The 19,507-nt window shown below is 36.0% G+C and overlaps 1 protein-coding gene across 4 annotated transcripts in view; it reads right to left on the bottom strand.

Annotated features, from left to right (window-relative positions):
• Positions 1 to 721: 721 nt before the first annotated feature.
• The window catches only part of CRBN (cereblon), a 39,054-nt gene continuing 20,268 nt past the window's right edge, over positions 722 to 19,507 (bottom strand). For all 4 annotated transcript variants that reach the window (XM_020968450.2, XM_020968451.2, XM_020968449.2 and 1 more), the window contains 6 exons: positions 18,776 to 18,838; positions 15,375 to 15,459; positions 14,466 to 14,581; positions 10,997 to 11,061; positions 8,191 to 8,322; positions 722 to 3,433 (listed from right to left, as the gene is read on the bottom strand). In XM_020968450.2, the coding sequence (XP_020824109.1) occupies positions 3,250 to 3,433; positions 8,191 to 8,322; positions 10,997 to 11,061; positions 14,466 to 14,581; positions 15,375 to 15,459; positions 18,776 to 18,838 (645 nt within the window). In that variant the 3' untranslated portion in view covers positions 722 to 3,249. The remainder of the gene's footprint in view (positions 3,434 to 8,190; positions 8,323 to 10,996; positions 11,062 to 14,465; positions 14,582 to 15,374; positions 15,460 to 18,775; positions 18,839 to 19,507) is intronic.

Here is a 19,507-nt window from a genome sequence, read left to right on the forward strand (position 1 = left end):
CACCCTGACACATATAGTAAAAAGGGAAAAAAAAGTTATCTACTGACAAACTTTCTGGTGATGTTAGGCTGACCCTAGGCTATCTCCACGGGCAGGCCTGAAGCAGTTCTGGTTTGCCAAGACCTACTAGGAATCCAAAATGACCAAAATGAGAGGCGATACCACAGGACTCTTTTGTTATACAGTTGTGTCCAACTCTTTGTGATCCCATTTGGGGTTTTCTTGGCAAAGATACTAGAGGGGTTTGTTGTTTCCTTCTTCAGCTCACTTTACAAATGAAGAAACTGAGGTAAACGGGGTTAAGTGACTTGCCCACGTCTCACGGCTAGTTAAATATCTGAGGCCAGATTGGAACTCAGGAAGTTGAGTCTTCCGTGTAGTTTTCCAATACAGGACTTTACTAAAAGACTTATCTTTTGACAAAAATCTCCATGAAAAGCCAGGTCAATATCGTTTAAAAAAGAAAGTAGGAATACTGGTCTTACAGACCAAACTAGCTAAGTAGGGAAAACTTTTATCACCAGATGTTTAGCCACCAAATGATAACTTTTTTTAGCCACAGCAACACTAAAACATTCTATGGAATTGAGAGCATCCCCACCAAAGATATCAGAAATTTGAAAATAAAATTTTAAATATATATACAAATAGGCTGAAATAGGTGTACAAAATTTCTCCATTATTACAACTAAATATCCGTACTCTTGCAAATCACAAGGAGTCAATCACAATGTTAGGGCTTTATTATTGTTTCTTAAATACTTGAGTTTAATTTCTTTGCAAATATTGGCAAGCAGTAAGACAAATTATTCTGAGATCTATTTCAATAAGCAGATTGAGAAAGTGAAATCAATGGGCTTCCTAACAGCAACTCTGCAAAACACCCTAGACTCTTGAAAACTTTGTTATCTGAATTCCAAACCAGAAATATTAATGTACAAAATAGCATCATAAAAAATCTCACAAAATAATGCAGACAATAAAATTAGAACACATAAAAAGAATCACTACATGCTACAAAACAGCTTTCAGCATTTTTCTTTTAACAAATCAAAGATACTTAAATTAGGCAATTTTGTTGATTCCTGGAGGTATTTTGTGCTACTGAAATGAGCATGTAATGGCAATTACCTCTATATTGTACAATTAAATATGGTTGGGGTAATTCTAACAGAGATTTGCATCCTGCTGGCCAGTGTGGGATCATTCACTGCTACCTGAAATCACCATCCTAACATTCAGATTCTTTCTTAAAAAGCACAGGGGTTTTCAAGTCATGAAAATTTATAATGTACAGAACTTTTAAGTCTATAGCAATACTATAAAATAATACATATATATTTAATGATATCTCTACATGTGATACTTCTGTAGCTAGGAACCACAAAAAGAAACTGGTCATTCCTTCAGTGATTTATCAGGATGTCATAAACTTGGTTACAACAAAGATGCTCAAGTCTATGGAATGCAAATAAAATCTAATTAAACTGCATTTTGAATTAGTTTCACTTGATTACATATGCATACAATACCCCAAAAAAAGCATATTTCATGCTCAGATGTCCCACAATGTCAGTTTGATGTTTTGAAGTAATCTCATAAATTCAGGGAAATACAACAGGGCTGCAATCAGTAGTAACTGAAAACAGCACCTTAACTTTTCCATTCCAACTTGAATGATGCGAATGTCAGGAAAATAATTTCTTTTTGACTATGGTACAGGTATGTTCTGATTTTTTGATTTTTAGAAATCTAGATAATATTTTTAATTGGAAAAAAATCACTTTCTACTTACTCAGCATTGCTAATGATTTCTCCAGTACATTATAAAAGGTAACTAAGTGAAAATAAGACTATGTTATGGAAATGGGTCAACTACACACTTTAATAAAAGCACAGATATAAAGTATCAAAAATTAATGGCCATTAGTTCCTTAAAGTTAACTGAAATAACTTCATAACTCTAAAATAACATCACATTCTCAGATTTTGTTGTACGTTTATAGAATGTTATTTCTACGTGCACTATATAAACACAGTTGAGAAGAAGAGAACCATTGCATACCATTTAATTTAAGAACTCCTTTATTAGTAAATTGACTTATAGGGTTTTTTTTTTCATTATTTACTTTGAACATATCAAAGGTGAACCAAACAACAGCTGAAGAAATTTAAGCAGGTCACCAGTATACTCCTACCTAAGTACATTTAAAAAAACCTAACATTTTTCTTATTATTCTGCTTTTGCTTTTATTATCTTATCCATTTCCATATAGCATTAGGACTGCTAAATGAGCTGAAGGATGATTGCCATATGTTTAAACTTTCTTCCTGGAAAATAATTCATGTACTGAGCAAATTAAGTTTAAATGGGTACCAGTTTACTAAAGACTAAACAAACATAATTTAACATAACAGCATGACAAGGAATTCACTAATATTTTTGGAAAATGAGGAAAGTTTATTTGGGGAATTCAAACTGTACATTTTACATCAATGCTTTAAAAGATTTACAAATCAACATGGCAAAAAAGCTCAATCAAAAAGGAAAAAGCCCTTTTTTATATATGATCCAATCTCCCTATAAAAAAGGAACACTGTACCTTACTTGCTTTAGCAGCAAGCGCCATTGATTGCCTTTTGCCATTTTTGTTACTAAAATGGCATTATGACCATCACAAATACCAGGATAGAGCAACCAGTCTCCCACCAGGATATTTTATGTAACATCGAGCAAAATGGAAATTCAAAACTCTGTGTATGTGTCTGTGTGCACGTATACACATACACGAAGTTGGAAACATCAGTGCCACTCTGCAAAATATCTTCACGTGCTACCTCTGAGAAACATCCCTAAAAATGAAATGCACTTTTAATATGTATTGCCACACATGAAGGATATAAGCCACAAGCTGTTTTTAACAGCATTTTTAAAAACTTTAGTTGGGTAAAAGTGGATGTCAAATTCAACAGGGCAGTGGGAAGTTTTACCAAGTTATTTAGGATAGATATTCCTGAAATCAAACCTACTGGCTAAATTTCTTTTCCTCCTCTTCAACAATGAATTCAAATCTTCAGCTACTGTTGTTTCTCAAGGAAGTAGCAATTCCTTACACGCACAGCAAACCTCAGTGTAATGACACTTTTTACTTAGGTACGCATCTGAAGAGAGTTAACTTCCCAGGCAGATTTGATTTACAAACACAGACTGACTGGTTCTGTTTCTTGTTCCCAAAGCAAATCATCAAGTTACAAGCAGAGTAATGGTGAGCTGTCTTGGTTGGACGTGTCTTCACTTTCTGGAATCCTGGGCAGGAGAGCAGATCGAGTTAACCCCCAAAATTTCTGAGGTGACATATCCTTCTTGGTGGCTGTAAATTTCCACCCAATGTGACTTGAGCAAACTCTGCATTGGGCAATAGTCCATGCATACCTGAAAAATAAAGCAAGTACTCATGTACTTCATCTTTTAAATGATCATACATTTTACGAGAAATCTATCTCAAATAATAATACGCTGTTACAACTCTTAATGATACATAAGTTAACTAGAACTTGAATCCAAATTCTGAGTCTGATACTCAGAAAAGTCAAATCTTGTTAGGACAAATACCTTTACAATCCAAAATATGCAGTAATTTGGCTTCTAAATCCAAAGCATCAGTTAATGTTTCTATAGCAACAATCAATGCAATAAAATTCCAGTACAAAAAAAGATCTGAGAGGGACACATGGCAGTTCTACTCTTGGTATTTCAGGGGAAGTGAATTCTTTAATACCATCTTACTCCAAAGAAATATTAGAATTGCTACTTTGCTCTGAGGTACCACTTCTTGTTTTGTGTAGGACTGAATGCTCACCTGGTACTTCCTACATGTATGTAAAACTTTACAGGAAAAGCTTTTGGTTGGTAAAACCTGAAACACTGAGTTTTCTATCACACAAGAAAAACTATACTAACATAGGAAAATCCCCTCCCTAACAGAGGGGAAACACGCTTCTGAGCAATCTAGAATTTTCCTTTGGAATCTAAGTTTACTCTGCACAAGAGCCTACGCACTGTGCCAAGGCCACATGCTAGTCTTGCACCTGCATTTTGGGTTATTCTGCATTTTCATGCTCACTGAGAACAGCAGGATCTGTTTTTATCCTCCCACCTGCAGAACTGTATACTTTTTTCCACTGTGTATAAATTAAACATTTCAAAAATTAATGATCATCACACTAGGACATCAAAGTCATTCAAAATAATATTAAATTGATTCAAACAAGAATGAACCTAATCTAAAACAGTGTAACTTTTTCATTGGGAAAACAAATCAACAAAATATTTCTTATAAAAAATTTTAGTTATTTTAAGTACTCCAAAGGAGCAGAGGATTCTTATCCATCTTTGTTTCCCCCACCACATAGTACAGTGCAGACAGCTGTTACACTAAAAGGAAAAGCATTAAAAACTCCCTTTTTCCCTTTACCTACCATTTTGAGAAGTTCTTGTGAGCCATCTGATTTCAGGGAAATCATTAAACTACTACCCCCCTCCCCCACTTGATTGTGGAGAAAGTCCTAATCCTCTCCACTAATAAGAAACAGGTGACTTAATCCCTACCTTTTTTTTTCTTTTTTACCCCCACTCCCTTCAACCTATAATAACTGTAGAAACGAAGACTCAGAGTCCTTGGCTACTAAGAACCTTGGACCCTATTTATTTCTACAACTGCATACACTGGTAGATAAATTATTGGCTAGATGTAACTGCTTGGTGTTTTTATTCCACTATAATATATTACAAGCAGTAAATATTTGAACTGAAACATAATTCATAATTTTGTTTACAAAAGAAATTATGTGATAATCTGGGTGTTCAGTCCAAGTGTGGAAACTGTCATCCCCCCTAGGCTTTATTTAGCAAACTAAGCTTTCTCATGGCAGAAGATGTGAAATAAAAAGTAGAAAAGTAAATGATTTTTGGAAATTTAAGAAGATCCTTAAATATTATGTCCAAAGGTTCTTTTGATTCTTTTCCTAGTTAAAAAGGAAAATTAATAATCAATTAAGAAATAATTTCAATTTCCTTCTAACAGTTACTTGTGTGATTTGGGGCAAATGATTTTATTCACTTGGGGGGCTAGCCAGATGATTTCTAAAGTCTCTCAGCCTCAAAAGTCCACAAAATACTTTCTGAATCCCTGCCAAATTCAGGGCATATGGAGGCTATTTAGAAGTAACGACTATTGTACTTGCCCTTATAGAACTTACAACGTGCTTGAGACTACTCCACCCTCGTCCCTGACGCATGACAGCATAGAAATACCATATCAGTAGTCCAATAAATGCTGTGAGGTCAAAGAAAAGGGAGGTTACTTATGGGCTGACATAGTGAGGGAAGACTTAATGGAGAAGTGGGAGTTGAGTATGGTCTTAAAAAATGAAACTCTTGAAACTGCCATCAGCTGACTAGCTAGTGGAAGTAGTGATTGGTACCCTAAGAATTTCTCCTTGACTCTATGCTATATATTGAAGGCACAGATGACATAAGGCTAGGGGAAATCATTAGCATAAAGGATGAAAAAATTAGGAACCACAAAGATGTCAAGAGTGGAGTGAAATGAAGATAGAATGATGCTACAGAAAGAAGACTGGATTTGGTGTCAGATGACCTGGGTTCAAATTATGCCACTGATAATTAGTATCAATCTGACATGGGTAAATCATTTAACCTAGAGGGGTTTCCTCATCTGTTTTCCTCATAAAGAAAGGGAGGAAGAGTTTGCACTAGGTAATGTCTAAGGTTCTCTTTAGCTCTGAAATTTACTAAGGATAAATGTAAAGTCCTCTGCTTGGATTCAAAAAACCAACTGAAAAACTATAGGATAGGAAAGGTAAAATTTGACAAGAGGTCACGTGCAAAATTAGGGATTTTAGCGGACTTTTCTTTTTTTAGAATTTTTTAAATTTTTAGGCAATTGGGGTTAAGTGACTTGCTGCCCAGGGTCACACAGCTAGTAAGTGTCAAGTGTTTGGTCCGAGGCTGGATTTAAACTCAGTTCCTCCTGACTTCAGGGCTGGTGCTCTATCCACTGTACCACCTCACTGCCCCATTTAATGGACTTTTCAATACACCAACAATGTGGCACAGGAGTTTAAAAGCTCAAGCTATCTCAGGCTACATTAATGGAGAAAGTTGACAGCCCTGTTATATCCTGCCTTGATCAGATCACACCTGTAGGACTATGCAGTTTTAAGAAAATATCCTAAGTATATGTGATGAAGAAGACTCACAACCTTGCCATATGAGGTTCTGCTAAAGGAACTGTGCTAAATTTAGCTAAATAGAAAGGATGACTGGGGGCTTATAGGAGTATTATGGCTATCTTTAAGTAAATGAACAATTGTTATATGGAAGAGGAATAAGACATGTTTTGCTTGGCTCCAGATGGCAGAACTGGAAGAAAAGGGTACAAAATGCAGGGAGGTCTATATTGGCTCCTTACAAGGAAAGATTTTTGACAATTCTCGCTGTTCACTACTTTGGAATATGATGAGTTCCCCATGACAGGAGGTTTTTAAGACAAGGCTGGATGCCCACTTGTTGGGAATGTTATAGAGGCGATTTTTCTTTTTTTAGTTCCCTTCTAGCTCTTTTATTTTTACCCTGAATTTAAACAAACTATATGAATATTTCCATATTCAAAAGAGAACAGAGACTCAGTACATGAAACCAAGAATCTCTTCTTAAGTACAGTTAGTAACAAATTTGTTAGCTTGTTCCCACATCTGTAAAACGAGCTACTTTATAGGGTTGTTGTCAAGATGAAATTAAATGTGAGTAACATGTTTTGCAAACCATAATGTGCTATATAAATGCTATTATTATTGATACTATTATTATTACTAGTTTCTTTGAGGGTACAGTGGAAAGTGCCCTAGATCTGGAGTCACAAGATCAGCCTCAAATATTGGCTCTGATACAATCCGTTTGATCTTAGGTGGTCACCTAAACTCATTTGGCCTCAGTTTCCTCATCTTATAAAATTGGAGCACTGGGCTAGATGGGTCTCTAAAGTCTCTTCTTGCTCTAAATCTCTGAACAAATTATCTAAACTTTGCATCTCCTCAAGTGCCTGGCTGTGTTCTGCATTTACCAATCATTCATTCGTTCATTCAACAAATATGCATTCTTATATTAAGTATTTAATATATTATAACTTATCAAATTATACTTAAAACATTCTGCTTAGGACTTTGAGCACTTCAGAAGATTCACAGCAGTTTCTACTATATTACAGCATATTACGGCAGTAAAGCATGGACTACATTTTAATATGAATCATCTATCATATTTTGGGATACAAGCCAAAACAATGTAGACTCTTTACCTTAGCTGAGTACGTACTCTAAACCAAAAGGGTGCTTACAGTTAGGAATCATCCTTTATAAACAAGTACATATTAATAACAGGTAAGATGACTTAAAAGTGAATATAACAATTTGATTAAAGCACAAAAGTCATGTATAAAAATTCTAGTATAAAAATTCTTCAGACAGTGGTGTCTACTCTGAAGCTGAGTAGCCTATCACTGACATTTGTGAAGCTTCTCTGACATGGCAGACAACTATGGGCACAAAACAATAGGAAGCCTCAGTAGCACAGTAGTGGAGACAACACAGTATTTACAGTCAGAGGCCCGGGTCGGAATCTCAGCTCTCCAGCCCCATGCCTACCCTACCTATCACCTGAAGTAAGTCAGTTTCCAGTTTCTTTATCTGTAAAAAAGAGAGCTGAACTAGATCTCCTTTAATATCCCTTCTGGCTCTAAATCCAAGATTCTGAAATCAGTATGTCACAAAGTGTTTCACTTTCAGGACGTGGATGACAGACTACAGTGTTTTTTGCCTCCAATTTAAATTTCACTTGAGGGTCAGAGCATTTGGCAATCTCTTCTTCTTACCTTTGCATTCTATGCTATTTACTTATGTAAAAGGTACAAAATATAATGCAACAGCTGCTGCTCGGTATTCACAGGTTGAAGAGTATTTCAGCAGAATTATTCATTTCATTTTATAGCTGTGACTGTAAGTCTGGCTTAGGACTTTTGGTTTCTGTGTCTGATTATGGCACAGAATACACTAAACCCTAAGAAGTTATATTAAAAAAATAAAAACAACATCAAACCACCACCAAATTACCCGGGAAACCAGCTGTGCTCTGTTGAAGATCGGCCAATCAGATTAAGGTTAGAAGCCTTGTACACCGTAAGCGTCTCATGCACATATCCATGAGGATTCACGTATGCCGCCATAGGCCCACATAAGGACAAACTACAACAGATAAATCAAGACCAGCCATATAAATCACATTTGAATCTCGAATGAAAGTCTTTCTATTGAATTTTAACATATAGTGAACAGAACTGGCAAGAAACAGAAGGGTCTTGGATTTAAGGTAATGATTTTATTTTCAAAATATTGGTTAGAAATTAATATATCTTGATATATGAGTACTATTAAGAGTCAAAAGTAGGAACTTCAAAATACAAACAACATTTGACAGTCAGCTTACTTCTGTCCAACTTAAATAGCTACCTTCTGAAATGGTTTAATGATGATCAATAAAAATTCAATTCACTCATCTGATTCTGCCCTTTAGAAGTGAGTGCTGAACCCATTTTCAATGAAGACTGAAAAGAATCAATACTAATTCTCTAAAATACCTTGGCTTTTAAAAGCAAAAGAAATCTCTACAAGAACAAAAAATAAAATACAAAATCATAGGAGGTACTCCCCGCCCTGCTCCCAAAATACAAAAAGATCCTCAATTTATTAGAAGCTGTTTCTTGCAGTTATTTATATTGCGCAAAGAGAATTAGGCTCTGCCTCCAAGTTGCTATAACCTACAGCAAATGCTTGGTGCAGGTTCAACTAGATGGCCTCTAATGAGACTCTGAAAATTCTGTAACTTTGTTCCTTGCATCTCTGAGATTTTGTGAATCATTAACTCAATACGGTCACAACTTTAGAGTGGATGTGCATGTGAAAATTTAAATTAAAAAAAAAATCACAAGAAACATGGCATTGCTGCTGGGTATATTTTTTACTTGCTCCAAAAAAATTTAAAAGCTGATTACTTCTTATCCAAATAACTGTGTTTGGTACAAATTTAAAAATAAATTTGCATGAGATCATACATCAAACCAAAAATCAAATGATTCCAGAGTTAATCTAGACTACATGGAAAGAGCCAGGTGAATGCTTAGGAGCCTTGTATAGTCTCAGCTCCACCAATAATGGGCTGTGTGGTGCTGAGAGAACTGCTTCACTATTGTGCGTTTAATCTCATTTGTGAGGGATTTGAACTAGAAGGTATTTCATGTCCTCTCTAGCTCAAGGATTCGAAGTGTGTAGCCACTGACAAGATACTTAGATGATAAACGCCAACTTCTCTTAACTGTAAGCTGAAGGCAACAATACCTACCCCTCTCTTTAGGATGCACATTATTGGTGTTTATATTACAACATAATAGCAAAGAGGCTGATTTCGCATGTAAAAATAAGACTGTCTTTTCTACCCTTGGAAGCAACATATCAAGCACACAATCACTGTAGTTACAGCTCAACTTTCATACTCGTCCTGAGGGAAAAAGACATCTGGGTATAATTCCAGAATCACAAAATTTCAGAGTTGGAGGAGACCTCAAAAGCCATCCTGTCCAAAGCACAATCAAGCCAGAGTATCCTCTAAACATACAAACAAGAGTTCACCTAGCTATTTCTCCAGAGGGGGGGAATCCACTCTGAGGGAACCCAATCCAGCTCTGGAAAGCTTTAACTGTTAAGAAGTTTTTCCTTATCTGAAGCTCAAATGTGTTTCTTTGCAAACTCCATTCATTGCTTCTGGTGGCAAATGCTGCCTTTAGAGGCAGGTGATGGAGTGGACAGAGGGCTGAGCCCGTAGTCAGGAAGACGAGTTCAAATTTAGCCCTCAGACACTAGCTTAGCTGTGTGATCTTGGCAAGTGACTTAACTTCTGTTTGCTTCAAATTCCTCAACTGTAAAATGGGGATGATTAACAGTACCTACCCACCCTGGGTTGTTGTTAGTATCAAATGAGACATCTGTAAAGCACTTAGCATTGTCCCTGACACATATTAGGTGTTTAATTAATGATTGCTAGCTTCCTTCCTTCTAGTTCTGCTCTATGGGATTAAGCAGAGTAAGTTTTTTCCTGTCACATGACAGCCCTCTTAAAAAACAATCCTACATCTAAAAACACTCCCCATGGTGTGGCAGCAAGAACACTGCAGCAGCAGTCAGACAGCCCAGGTTTCTGCACCACAGTTCAGCTAGCTACTTCCTAACAGCCCTATAAAATGAGGGGCTTGGGTTGTATCACATTGGTAGTACCAGCTCTAAGATTCTTATATGACAATAAAATAGAGCAAGATGATGCTTGGTTGAAATATAAGACAGCTGCTGAATGCTGATTAGAGGTATTAATTACCTGAGGTTCTGGCAATCAGAAGCAGGACTGGGAGAACAAAGGATTTTTAATTTTATTAGAGTCCCAATTGAATATCAAAGGGATTACAAAGGAATTATTGACTCCTACAATTCCATAAGAGATTTACATGGAATAATTTATGATGTTTTCAAAAAAATATTATTAATACCTAATGAAGGCAATTTCATTAATTTCTATGCATAATTCTTAAAGAAATACTTATTGTATATAAATTTTATTTCACAAATTAAAAACCTGAAAGAAACTATGTACTGAGAATCACTATTCCCAGTAATTAGTAGGTAAAGGATTTTACATAAGTAGTGAATAAATTCACCATGTGAAATACAAAAGCATCTACAGCAAAACTGCATCTGTCTGTAATTTTTATCCTTGAACATCTTTCATTATTCTACCTCTTTTTGTATTCCCCAAAACTCACGGCAGGTGTTCAATAAAGTCTTTTAACTGAATTGAACTGAATAAGAGTCTCACCTGAATATTTCAGTTTTGGTTGTGATTTCCGTTTCTTGACACTGCTTACAGCAAAGGGAGGTACACTTAAAAAAATACACACACAACAGTCTTATAAGATAAACAGAAGAAAATAAGTATATACTGTGTTAAGCCATCTCAGTAGTAAAGCTATCTAAAGCATACAATAAAACACATTTCTAAACTTTTTCCAGGCATTTCTATGAATGCCACATTGCCCAAATATGTTCCTTAGCTATTAAAAAAAAATGGGGAGAGGAGAGAAAGACAGAAAGATCAGAGATTAAATTTAAAAATGCCAGATCAAAATAAAACAATCAATTCAACCAATATCATAAGACTCCAAGATAAAAATTAAACATTCTTTGCCCTCAAAGAGCTTATATTCTAATGCTGGAGGTTGGAGGTGAGGTTGAAAGGGTGAATACAACATTGTACACAGAGAAACTTGATGAAAAGTAAGCTGAGTATTGAAGGAAGCAAAAGATTCTGAGCCAAAGATGAGGTGGTGAATGTATCCAAGGCAGAAAGAATGGCTTATGAGTATATAAAAAGTATGAGAGGAAATGTCAAGTTTGAGGAAAAACTAGTCTGGCTGAATTGCAGAGTCTATAAAGGGGAAGAATGTGATATAAGGATGGAAACACACACTGGAGACAGATTGTGGGGGACTTCAAATACCATGCTAATATATTGTGCTATATATAACACAGTGACAACAGGAAGTACTGCAGATTTTTGAGCAGAATGATGAGGTCAAATCTGTGCCTCTGGAAGATTATTTTGCGAAAAACAGACTGGTGAAGACAGACATCAACAGGAGGGGCACCTGAACTAGGTTAGTGTTCAGGTGCACAGACAAGAGAGATGAGGCCATTCTAATTCAACTAATTAGAAAATGGTGAGAGGAAGTTAATTCAGAAGTTGGGAGATCAGGCAGGGCTAGTCTTACATTCAACAGGGAAGTCTGGAAGAAGGGCAGCTTCAGGGGATAATGGGCTCTGTTTTAAAGATGTTGAGATGCTGACAGAATGTCCTATAGAGATATGTAGCAGGCAGGCAGAAATACATTTTGTCTCCAAGTCCTAGATTTGACAGTCATTTGTATGAAGATGATAAGTGTTCTCATAGGGTAAATGAGATTATCAAAGGAAAAGGTATAGAGAAAGAAGACAGGATGACCTAAGGTTTTAGGGGACAGCCATGCTTAGAGGAAGGAAGACAGAGATCTAGCAAAAGAGACTGAGAAGGAGCAATCAGCAACATGGAGGGAAAAAAGAGGACAGCAAAGGATCAATGAAGTTAAGGAAGATAGAGTGTCAAGAAAGGAGTGATCACTGAAAGTGTGAAAAGCCACCGAGAAGTCAAGGAAGATAGAGACTGAGAAAAGGCCAGGGATTAGAAGTTAAAAGGATGCTGAATTTCTCTTAATATTAGTTTCATGCCACACCCTTAAAATTGGCAAAGACAATAAAATAGTAACAGTAACACTGGAGAAGCTATTGGGACACAGGTACACTAATACTGTTGATAGAGATATGAGTATAATGATGCAAGAAAAGACGCTAAAGTGTGCAGATCATTTGAAACATCTGCCCTAACTGGGTATGTAACCCAAGGTACTTATTGACAAAGGGAAAGGTCTCATATATAAGGGGCATTCTTTGTGAAAGCAAAAAACCTAGAAACAATGAGGGTACACAATGACCTGGGAACAGCCTAATAAGCCATGGAATATGAACATAACAGAATATACTGTACCATTAAGAAACAAATGTAATTCAAAGAAATAAAGAATAATCTTGAAAACTGCTACAGAGAGAAGAGAGTAGAACCAAGAGAAAAATATAAACAAGGACTACAAATAAAAGAAAACAACACTAAAATGCTTCCCAACTCATTAATTACAATGACCTGGCTCTCAGAAAAGGAATTAACAACTCTGTGCTTTCAGCAGAAACACAGGGGACTACAGACAAAAGGGTACATTATACTGTCAGATATGGTTGAATTTGGACTTCACTCAAATTTTTCTTTCTTCAAAAGGAAGAACTTAATGGAAGGTAAGAGGGTGTACTGGGAAATCAGTATGACATTTTGGAAAGGGACATAAGTAGAAATTATTGAGGAATATATAAAATATTGGGGAATTGAATAACTAGGGAGATAGTTGGGGAATTTTTTTAAGAGAATACTGATTCCACTTGGAGAATGAGGTTTTAATAGTGGGGATTAAAGACAGAATTCAAGAGGCTGAGAGTGAGTAGATACAAAGTAGAGATAAGACTCTTGTTAAGAATCTGCTAGTGAAAGAGAAGACAGAGACAGGATGCCAGCAGGAGAGAATGGCAAAGTGGATGTGGCTGTGAGAATCTGAAGATATAGGTTAGAAGAACTGAACAGGTTAATGAACTGAGAGGTCAGGATATCTTAGGGGATATTAACCTGAAGAGAGGCAGAGCAGCACAATGGAGAGTAAGTCAGCTTTGATTCCAGGAAGATCTAGGGTTCAGTAACTTTCAAGTGAATCTAGTAATTCTCTAAGATTATAAGCAAGATTGTCAGATGCTGATTTGCACTGGGAGAGAAGTTTTTTATACTAATGAAATCATAGGTCCAGTTTAAAAAAAAAACCATACACCAAACTCTTTGAGAAAGAAGGAGGTGTGACTTGAATGCTAAGTAGAGTAGCCACAAGGATCTGAATCAGGCAATACAGACACAAAAGTAATCTTAAAAGGTAGAAAAGATGCAGGAGATGAATGGTCTGAAAGTAACACTAGGGAACAAGTATTATGCTGACTCTTCCACTGGAAGAAGAGAGACTTATTTTCCACAACTTACATTAAATAAACTTTATTAGGTATATTCAATTTATTTAGGTAATATACAGGTCAAATGATCTCATTAAAACAGTCCACAATGTCTAGAAAATAAATTCAGCTGAACAATTAATCATCAATATTGCTCTGAAAATTATAATGAAGGGACTGTCCTGTTAAAACAGTCCTAAATTCCATTTTCCTTCTTTCTCTGTCTAAAAATGTACTGTTTTCCAAAATTCTATCAAGAACACTGACATGATAATTCAGGTTGTGAACCAAATAGTTCAATTATCTTCAGGGAAAAAAAAATTACTGAACTGTCATTTGAAAAGTTTATGTGAATTATTACTGGCAAATGACCTTTTCAGTAAGTGCTGCAAAACTTTGCTACATATTAAATTACAAGGAAAATACCTCTTGCATGAAGTAGAAAATGGTGATTTAAAACAACTCTGCAACAGGTGTTTGTTATAAGTTAATTTTTAAAAAGCAATTTTCAAATTTAGGTAAGTTCTTGTAGGGTTAATACAATTTCAAATGAGAAGTTACTCTGATTTTATGGTTCCTAACCATGCATCGTGATATAACAGATCCAACCCTTTGGACTTCATCAAGAATTAGTGAGAAAAGGTTAGCATACTCACTTTGTTCATAATATCTAGTTCACAACGAAGTCGCTGGATAGCACTGCCAATTTTAAGGAGCTGGATTCGTAATGCATCATCAATAGGAAGACAGGCAGCTACTCTGTAAGAAAAATCTTCAAGACATAACGAGTTTTTCAATTTAAGAACCAGATAAATTCGCATGAAAGACACACAGAATCACCTATCTTTTGAAAATGGATCCCAAACAAAAGCTGTAATATAGTGAGAATGATGTTTTAAAATATTAACACAATACATTAGTTAATGATGGATAATACCAGAAAATTGTATTACCAGAAAATTCAAAGAAGTATGAATCATATGAACTGACCACACCCATCCTTTGTGCAATTTAACAAGTTTACATGTGCAATCCCTTCGTTTACAAGTAGAAGTTCTAATTCATATACTGAGAAAATCCTCAAATTAAACCAATTTGAGAGTTATCTGCCTATAGAAACATCTATGGCAAATACAGCATTATTTTAATTACAACTATAACTTAAAAACAGATACAAACATTAAATAGTAGAGTAAGTTTAATCAAGGCAGTAGGACCACTTATATGTGCAAGGACTGATATTAAGTGAAAAACTGTCCTTTATAAATATCAAAACTTACTTTTCTGAGGAAACTTTGCCTAAAATAAACAGGTTTTTACATATGAATCAAAGAGGCAAAAAATAAATAAATTGTATTCCATCTTCTTCCTTTTGATTTTCTTCTGTACTACTTTAAAATCATTTCCAGAGAATAAAGTTAAAATTCAAACAAATACGTTAGGTTTCAATGAAGTTAGAGTAAATAATGCCCTTTAAATAAATACCATGTTTTTCAACATAGTGGGCACTTAATGAATGTTTGCTGCATTGGATTAAATTGTGAGCTAAAAATAACTTTTCATACCAATTGGATTTGAAGGAAGAGACTCATCTTTTAGATTTTCATCCCATTCATGTAGCTGTCTCTTGACTCTTTCCATTAAGGTTTCCTGTGGTTAAAATAAAACATTCACATTAACAATTTAGCTATTTTATCTGTTTATCAGAAAAGGTCAGAGTAAAGAGTTCTTTACAAATACTGTACATATATTTTATTTTTCCCCAGTTACATGTAAAAACAATTTTTAACATCCATTGTTTTTTTTAAAGTTTTAAGTTCCAAATTCTCTCTCTTTTCCCCTAAGACAGTAAGCAATTTGATATAGATTATACATATGCAATCATGTAAAACATTTCCATATTAGTCATTCTGTGCAAGAAAACTCAAACAAGAAAAGAAAGAAAGAAAGGAAAAATTGTATGCTTTGGTCTGTATTCAGACATCAGTTCTTTCTCTGGAGGAAGATAACATTTTTCATTATGAGTCCTATGGAATGGATCACTGTATTGCTGAGAATAGCTAAGTCATTCATAGTTGTTCACTGCTGTTATTGTGCTGTGCACATAATTTAAAAGTAAACAAGACAAGAACATTTATTAAATGCCTACTATGTGCCAGTGCCTGTGCTACTAAGCTTAGAAGATGCAAAGAAAGGCATAAAGATACTTGGCATCTCATTAGCAATTCTACCCATTTCTGATCTTTAAAAAAGGTCCATTAGTTTTTGGCACTTCCTAGCTTTGTACTATTACATGGATAACAATTATTTTCTGACACTCATCAGTTCTTAGAAAAAGATAGACTCTATTTTTAGAATAAAAAAGTTTTCTAAAAGACTTTTTATTAAAAATTCTAAAACAATTTTTCTGTATTTCCATAAAATGTATTCTTTTGTTTCTCCAAGTTCAACACTTATATTCCTGTCAGTTCCTAAAAGTGAAAGAAAACATTACTTAGCCTAAATTCCAGATCACTCATCGAAGTACTTACCTAAATAAGTGAAGAATGGTAGATACTGACAAAGGTTCCAAGACAAACAAATATACAGTCTAGCAGGAGATCTAAAGTGTACCACTGAGAAACACAGAGCACAAAAGGCACAAACAGGCTTAACAGAATGCTAGCAGCATGGCTTTCATGCAGTAGGCACTTAGACATTTGTGGAACTGAATGCTAAATACGGCAATCCACTTCTAACAACAGTCCTAACAGATTTGGCTATTTTCTCTTTCTACACTCTTTCCTTCAGCAGACTCGTCCATGTCTGTGGTTTCAATGATCACTTCTCCACTTAAGATAACCAACAACAGCTACCTTGGGCCTTTAGCATCTGTTATCTGGGACACTCATGTGAACACTTGTTTCTGTGCCTCTATCTCTCCTCTCCAATCGCATCTTCCTATTGATAAGTCTCACCCTGTTACTCCCCCTGACCAAAAACCTGCAATGATTCCTCATTAACTACAGAATAAAACACAAAATTAGCATTTAAGCACAATCTGGTTCCAACCTAACTTTTCAGCCTTATTTCTCACTACTGGGCCTGCACATCTACTCGGCCAAACTATTCCCTCATTATACCCTCCTTTCCTCCATTTCTATGCATACACTCAGGCCAATCCTCAAGCATGAAATAAACTCCCTCTCCCTCTCTTCCTATTTAGGGCCACATAGAAGCCACCTCTTCCAAGAAGCCTTCCCTAATCTCCACAGCTGAAAGTGCTCTCTCTTTTCTCAAATGTTCATAAGAGTATTTTATATGGACTTCATCATTATCATTAATAAACATTTATTATGTGCCTACTATGTGTTAGGCACTGTGCTAAATGCTGGGGATTCAAAAAGTGGCAAAAGATAGTCCCTGCCCTCAAGGAGCTCACAATGGAATAAGGGAGACAATAAGCAAATAAATATATACAAACAAGCTACATTCAGGATAACTAGAATATAAATAAAAAAGGGAAGGCACTCATCTTGGGGAGGGGGGTGGGGAGGGGGAGAAAAATTTTAAACTCAAAAGCATGTGAAAGCGATTGTTGATAAATCAAAATAAATTAATTTTAAAATTTTTTTTAAAAAAAGGAAGACACTGACATTAAGAGGTGTAGGGAAGGCTTCCTGTAGAAGGTGGGATTTAAGTTAGGAGTCAAAGGAACCCAGGGAAATCAATAGTCTGAGTGGAGAATGTAGAACATTCCAAGCAAGGGGGACAAACAGAAAATGCCCAGAGACAAAAGCCTTTTTCGTGGGAACAGCTAGGAGACCTGTGTCACTGGTGTGTGTGTGTGTGTGTCTGGGAGTAAGGTGTAAGAAGAAAGGGCAGAAGAGGGGCTAGGTTATGAAGGCTTTGATGTTGAACAAAGCATTTTTATTTGTTCCTGGAGGCACTGGAATTTACTGACTAGGAGAGTCACCTGTGCTTTAGGAAAATCTTTTTGGTGGCTGAATGGAGGATGGATTGGAGTGGGGAGACTTCTTTGCCCTTATCCCATTCTACCTTACATCATATGTATTTGTGGGCAGTAAACACACACAGCTACACTGTGGTATTCCACGTGGAAATTCAGTGTTCCTGCAAGTCTTAAGAGATTCTCAGTAAAAGTTAAATAACTCACAAGGGTAATACCAACTTTCTGTATCAAGGCCTCCTCTGAGATGTCTCTGAGTATACTGAACAGTCCTCTAGCGACCCGAATGAGGCAATACACTTTAGAAAGCAACTCCCTCATTATCTGAGGGATCAGACTTACTACTCTGGAGGCTTCTTTTCTTCTGATATTAAATATCAGTTCACAATTTCTACTGTGATGATGCCCATGAACCCAGAAAATAGCAGTTCTTAGCCTTCTGTGTATCACAGACCCCTTTAGCAATCTGGCAAAGTCCACACACCCATTCTCAGAAAAAGGCTTTTCTTTTTTCTTTTAACTCATAATTGAAGGAAACGTGAAATTTCAATTAGTGAAAATAAAGATGTTATTTTGTTTTTCCCATCTAAGCTCATGGACCCCCAGAAATCTCCAGACCCCTTAGAGGCCAGTGAACCCCAGATTAAGAAGAAACATAAAGAGAAAGAATAAAAGAGATGGGGGGAGGGAGGAAGGAGGGAAGTATGGAATAACAGAGAGAGAGAAAGAGTAGAAAAGAAAGTGGAAGAAGGTGGGTGGGGGAGAGTGAGAACATGACTATGAATGCCTGCACAAATGTTGGACACCTTGTTCTTTAGTTCTAAATATGGAGGGAAGGATCTCAAAAGCTATCTTTCCAGTTCCCTAGTGCCCTTCATCTAATGAAGCACTGCATTTTTGGAAATAAAACTCCATTCAATATATATGTATCAAAATGTAGAGAGATTACATATTAACATCCACCAAAAATGAAACAATAGCACTTAAAAAACAAAAGATTAATAGAAAGTAACTTACAGCATCATATAAGGAATAGAGCCAGGAAGGCCAAGAAGTCAGACTTGCACAGTGAAACTTCCTCTGAAAACAGAAAACATATATTAAAATCATAAAAAGTTCCCCTGTATTACAAAGGGGAGAGAATTTTCCCAAAAAGAAAAATCTACCCCCCCTTCCCTTTTCTGCTTGTACTTTTTGAGATTAAGAAGCATTTATTAAGAACCTACTATGTGCCAGGCACTGTGGTAAGCACTTTACAAATGTCATCTCATTTGATCCTCACAACAATCCACGTTGTGAGCAAATAGGTATAATTATTATCCCCTGAGCTGAGGAAACTGAGGCAGAGGCAAAGTGACTTCCCCAGGGTCACACAGCAAAGTAAATGTTTGAGGTCAGATTCAAACTCCAGTCTTCCTAAATGCAGGCCTAGCACTCTATCCACTGAGCCACCCCTAGCTAACTCTAATTACCTTCCATCTACATTCTATGCTGTACACACAATTGTTTTGCTAGCTGTCTCCGCTGTCAGAACATGGCTCACTGGAGGCAGGGTTTGCATTCTTGCCATTCTGAGTCTCTCCAGGGCTTAGCGTGGTGTCAGTTACACAGTGCTTACTGCTGATCTGTGTCTCCAGTGCCTATAGCTATTTTGATAGCAGAGTGCCTTACACATAGTAAGCAATTAAAAAATGCTCACTGAATTGAATGGACACTAAATAGTTGTATGATTTATTTAAAAATCATTTA

Source organism: Phascolarctos cinereus, unplaced genomic scaffold (assembly GCF_003287225.1).
Source record: "Phascolarctos cinereus isolate Bilbo 61053 unplaced genomic scaffold, phaCin_HiC Scaffold_4;HRSCAF=312, whole genome shotgun sequence".
Taxonomy (NCBI): Eukaryota; Metazoa; Chordata; class Mammalia; order Diprotodontia; family Phascolarctidae; genus Phascolarctos; species Phascolarctos cinereus.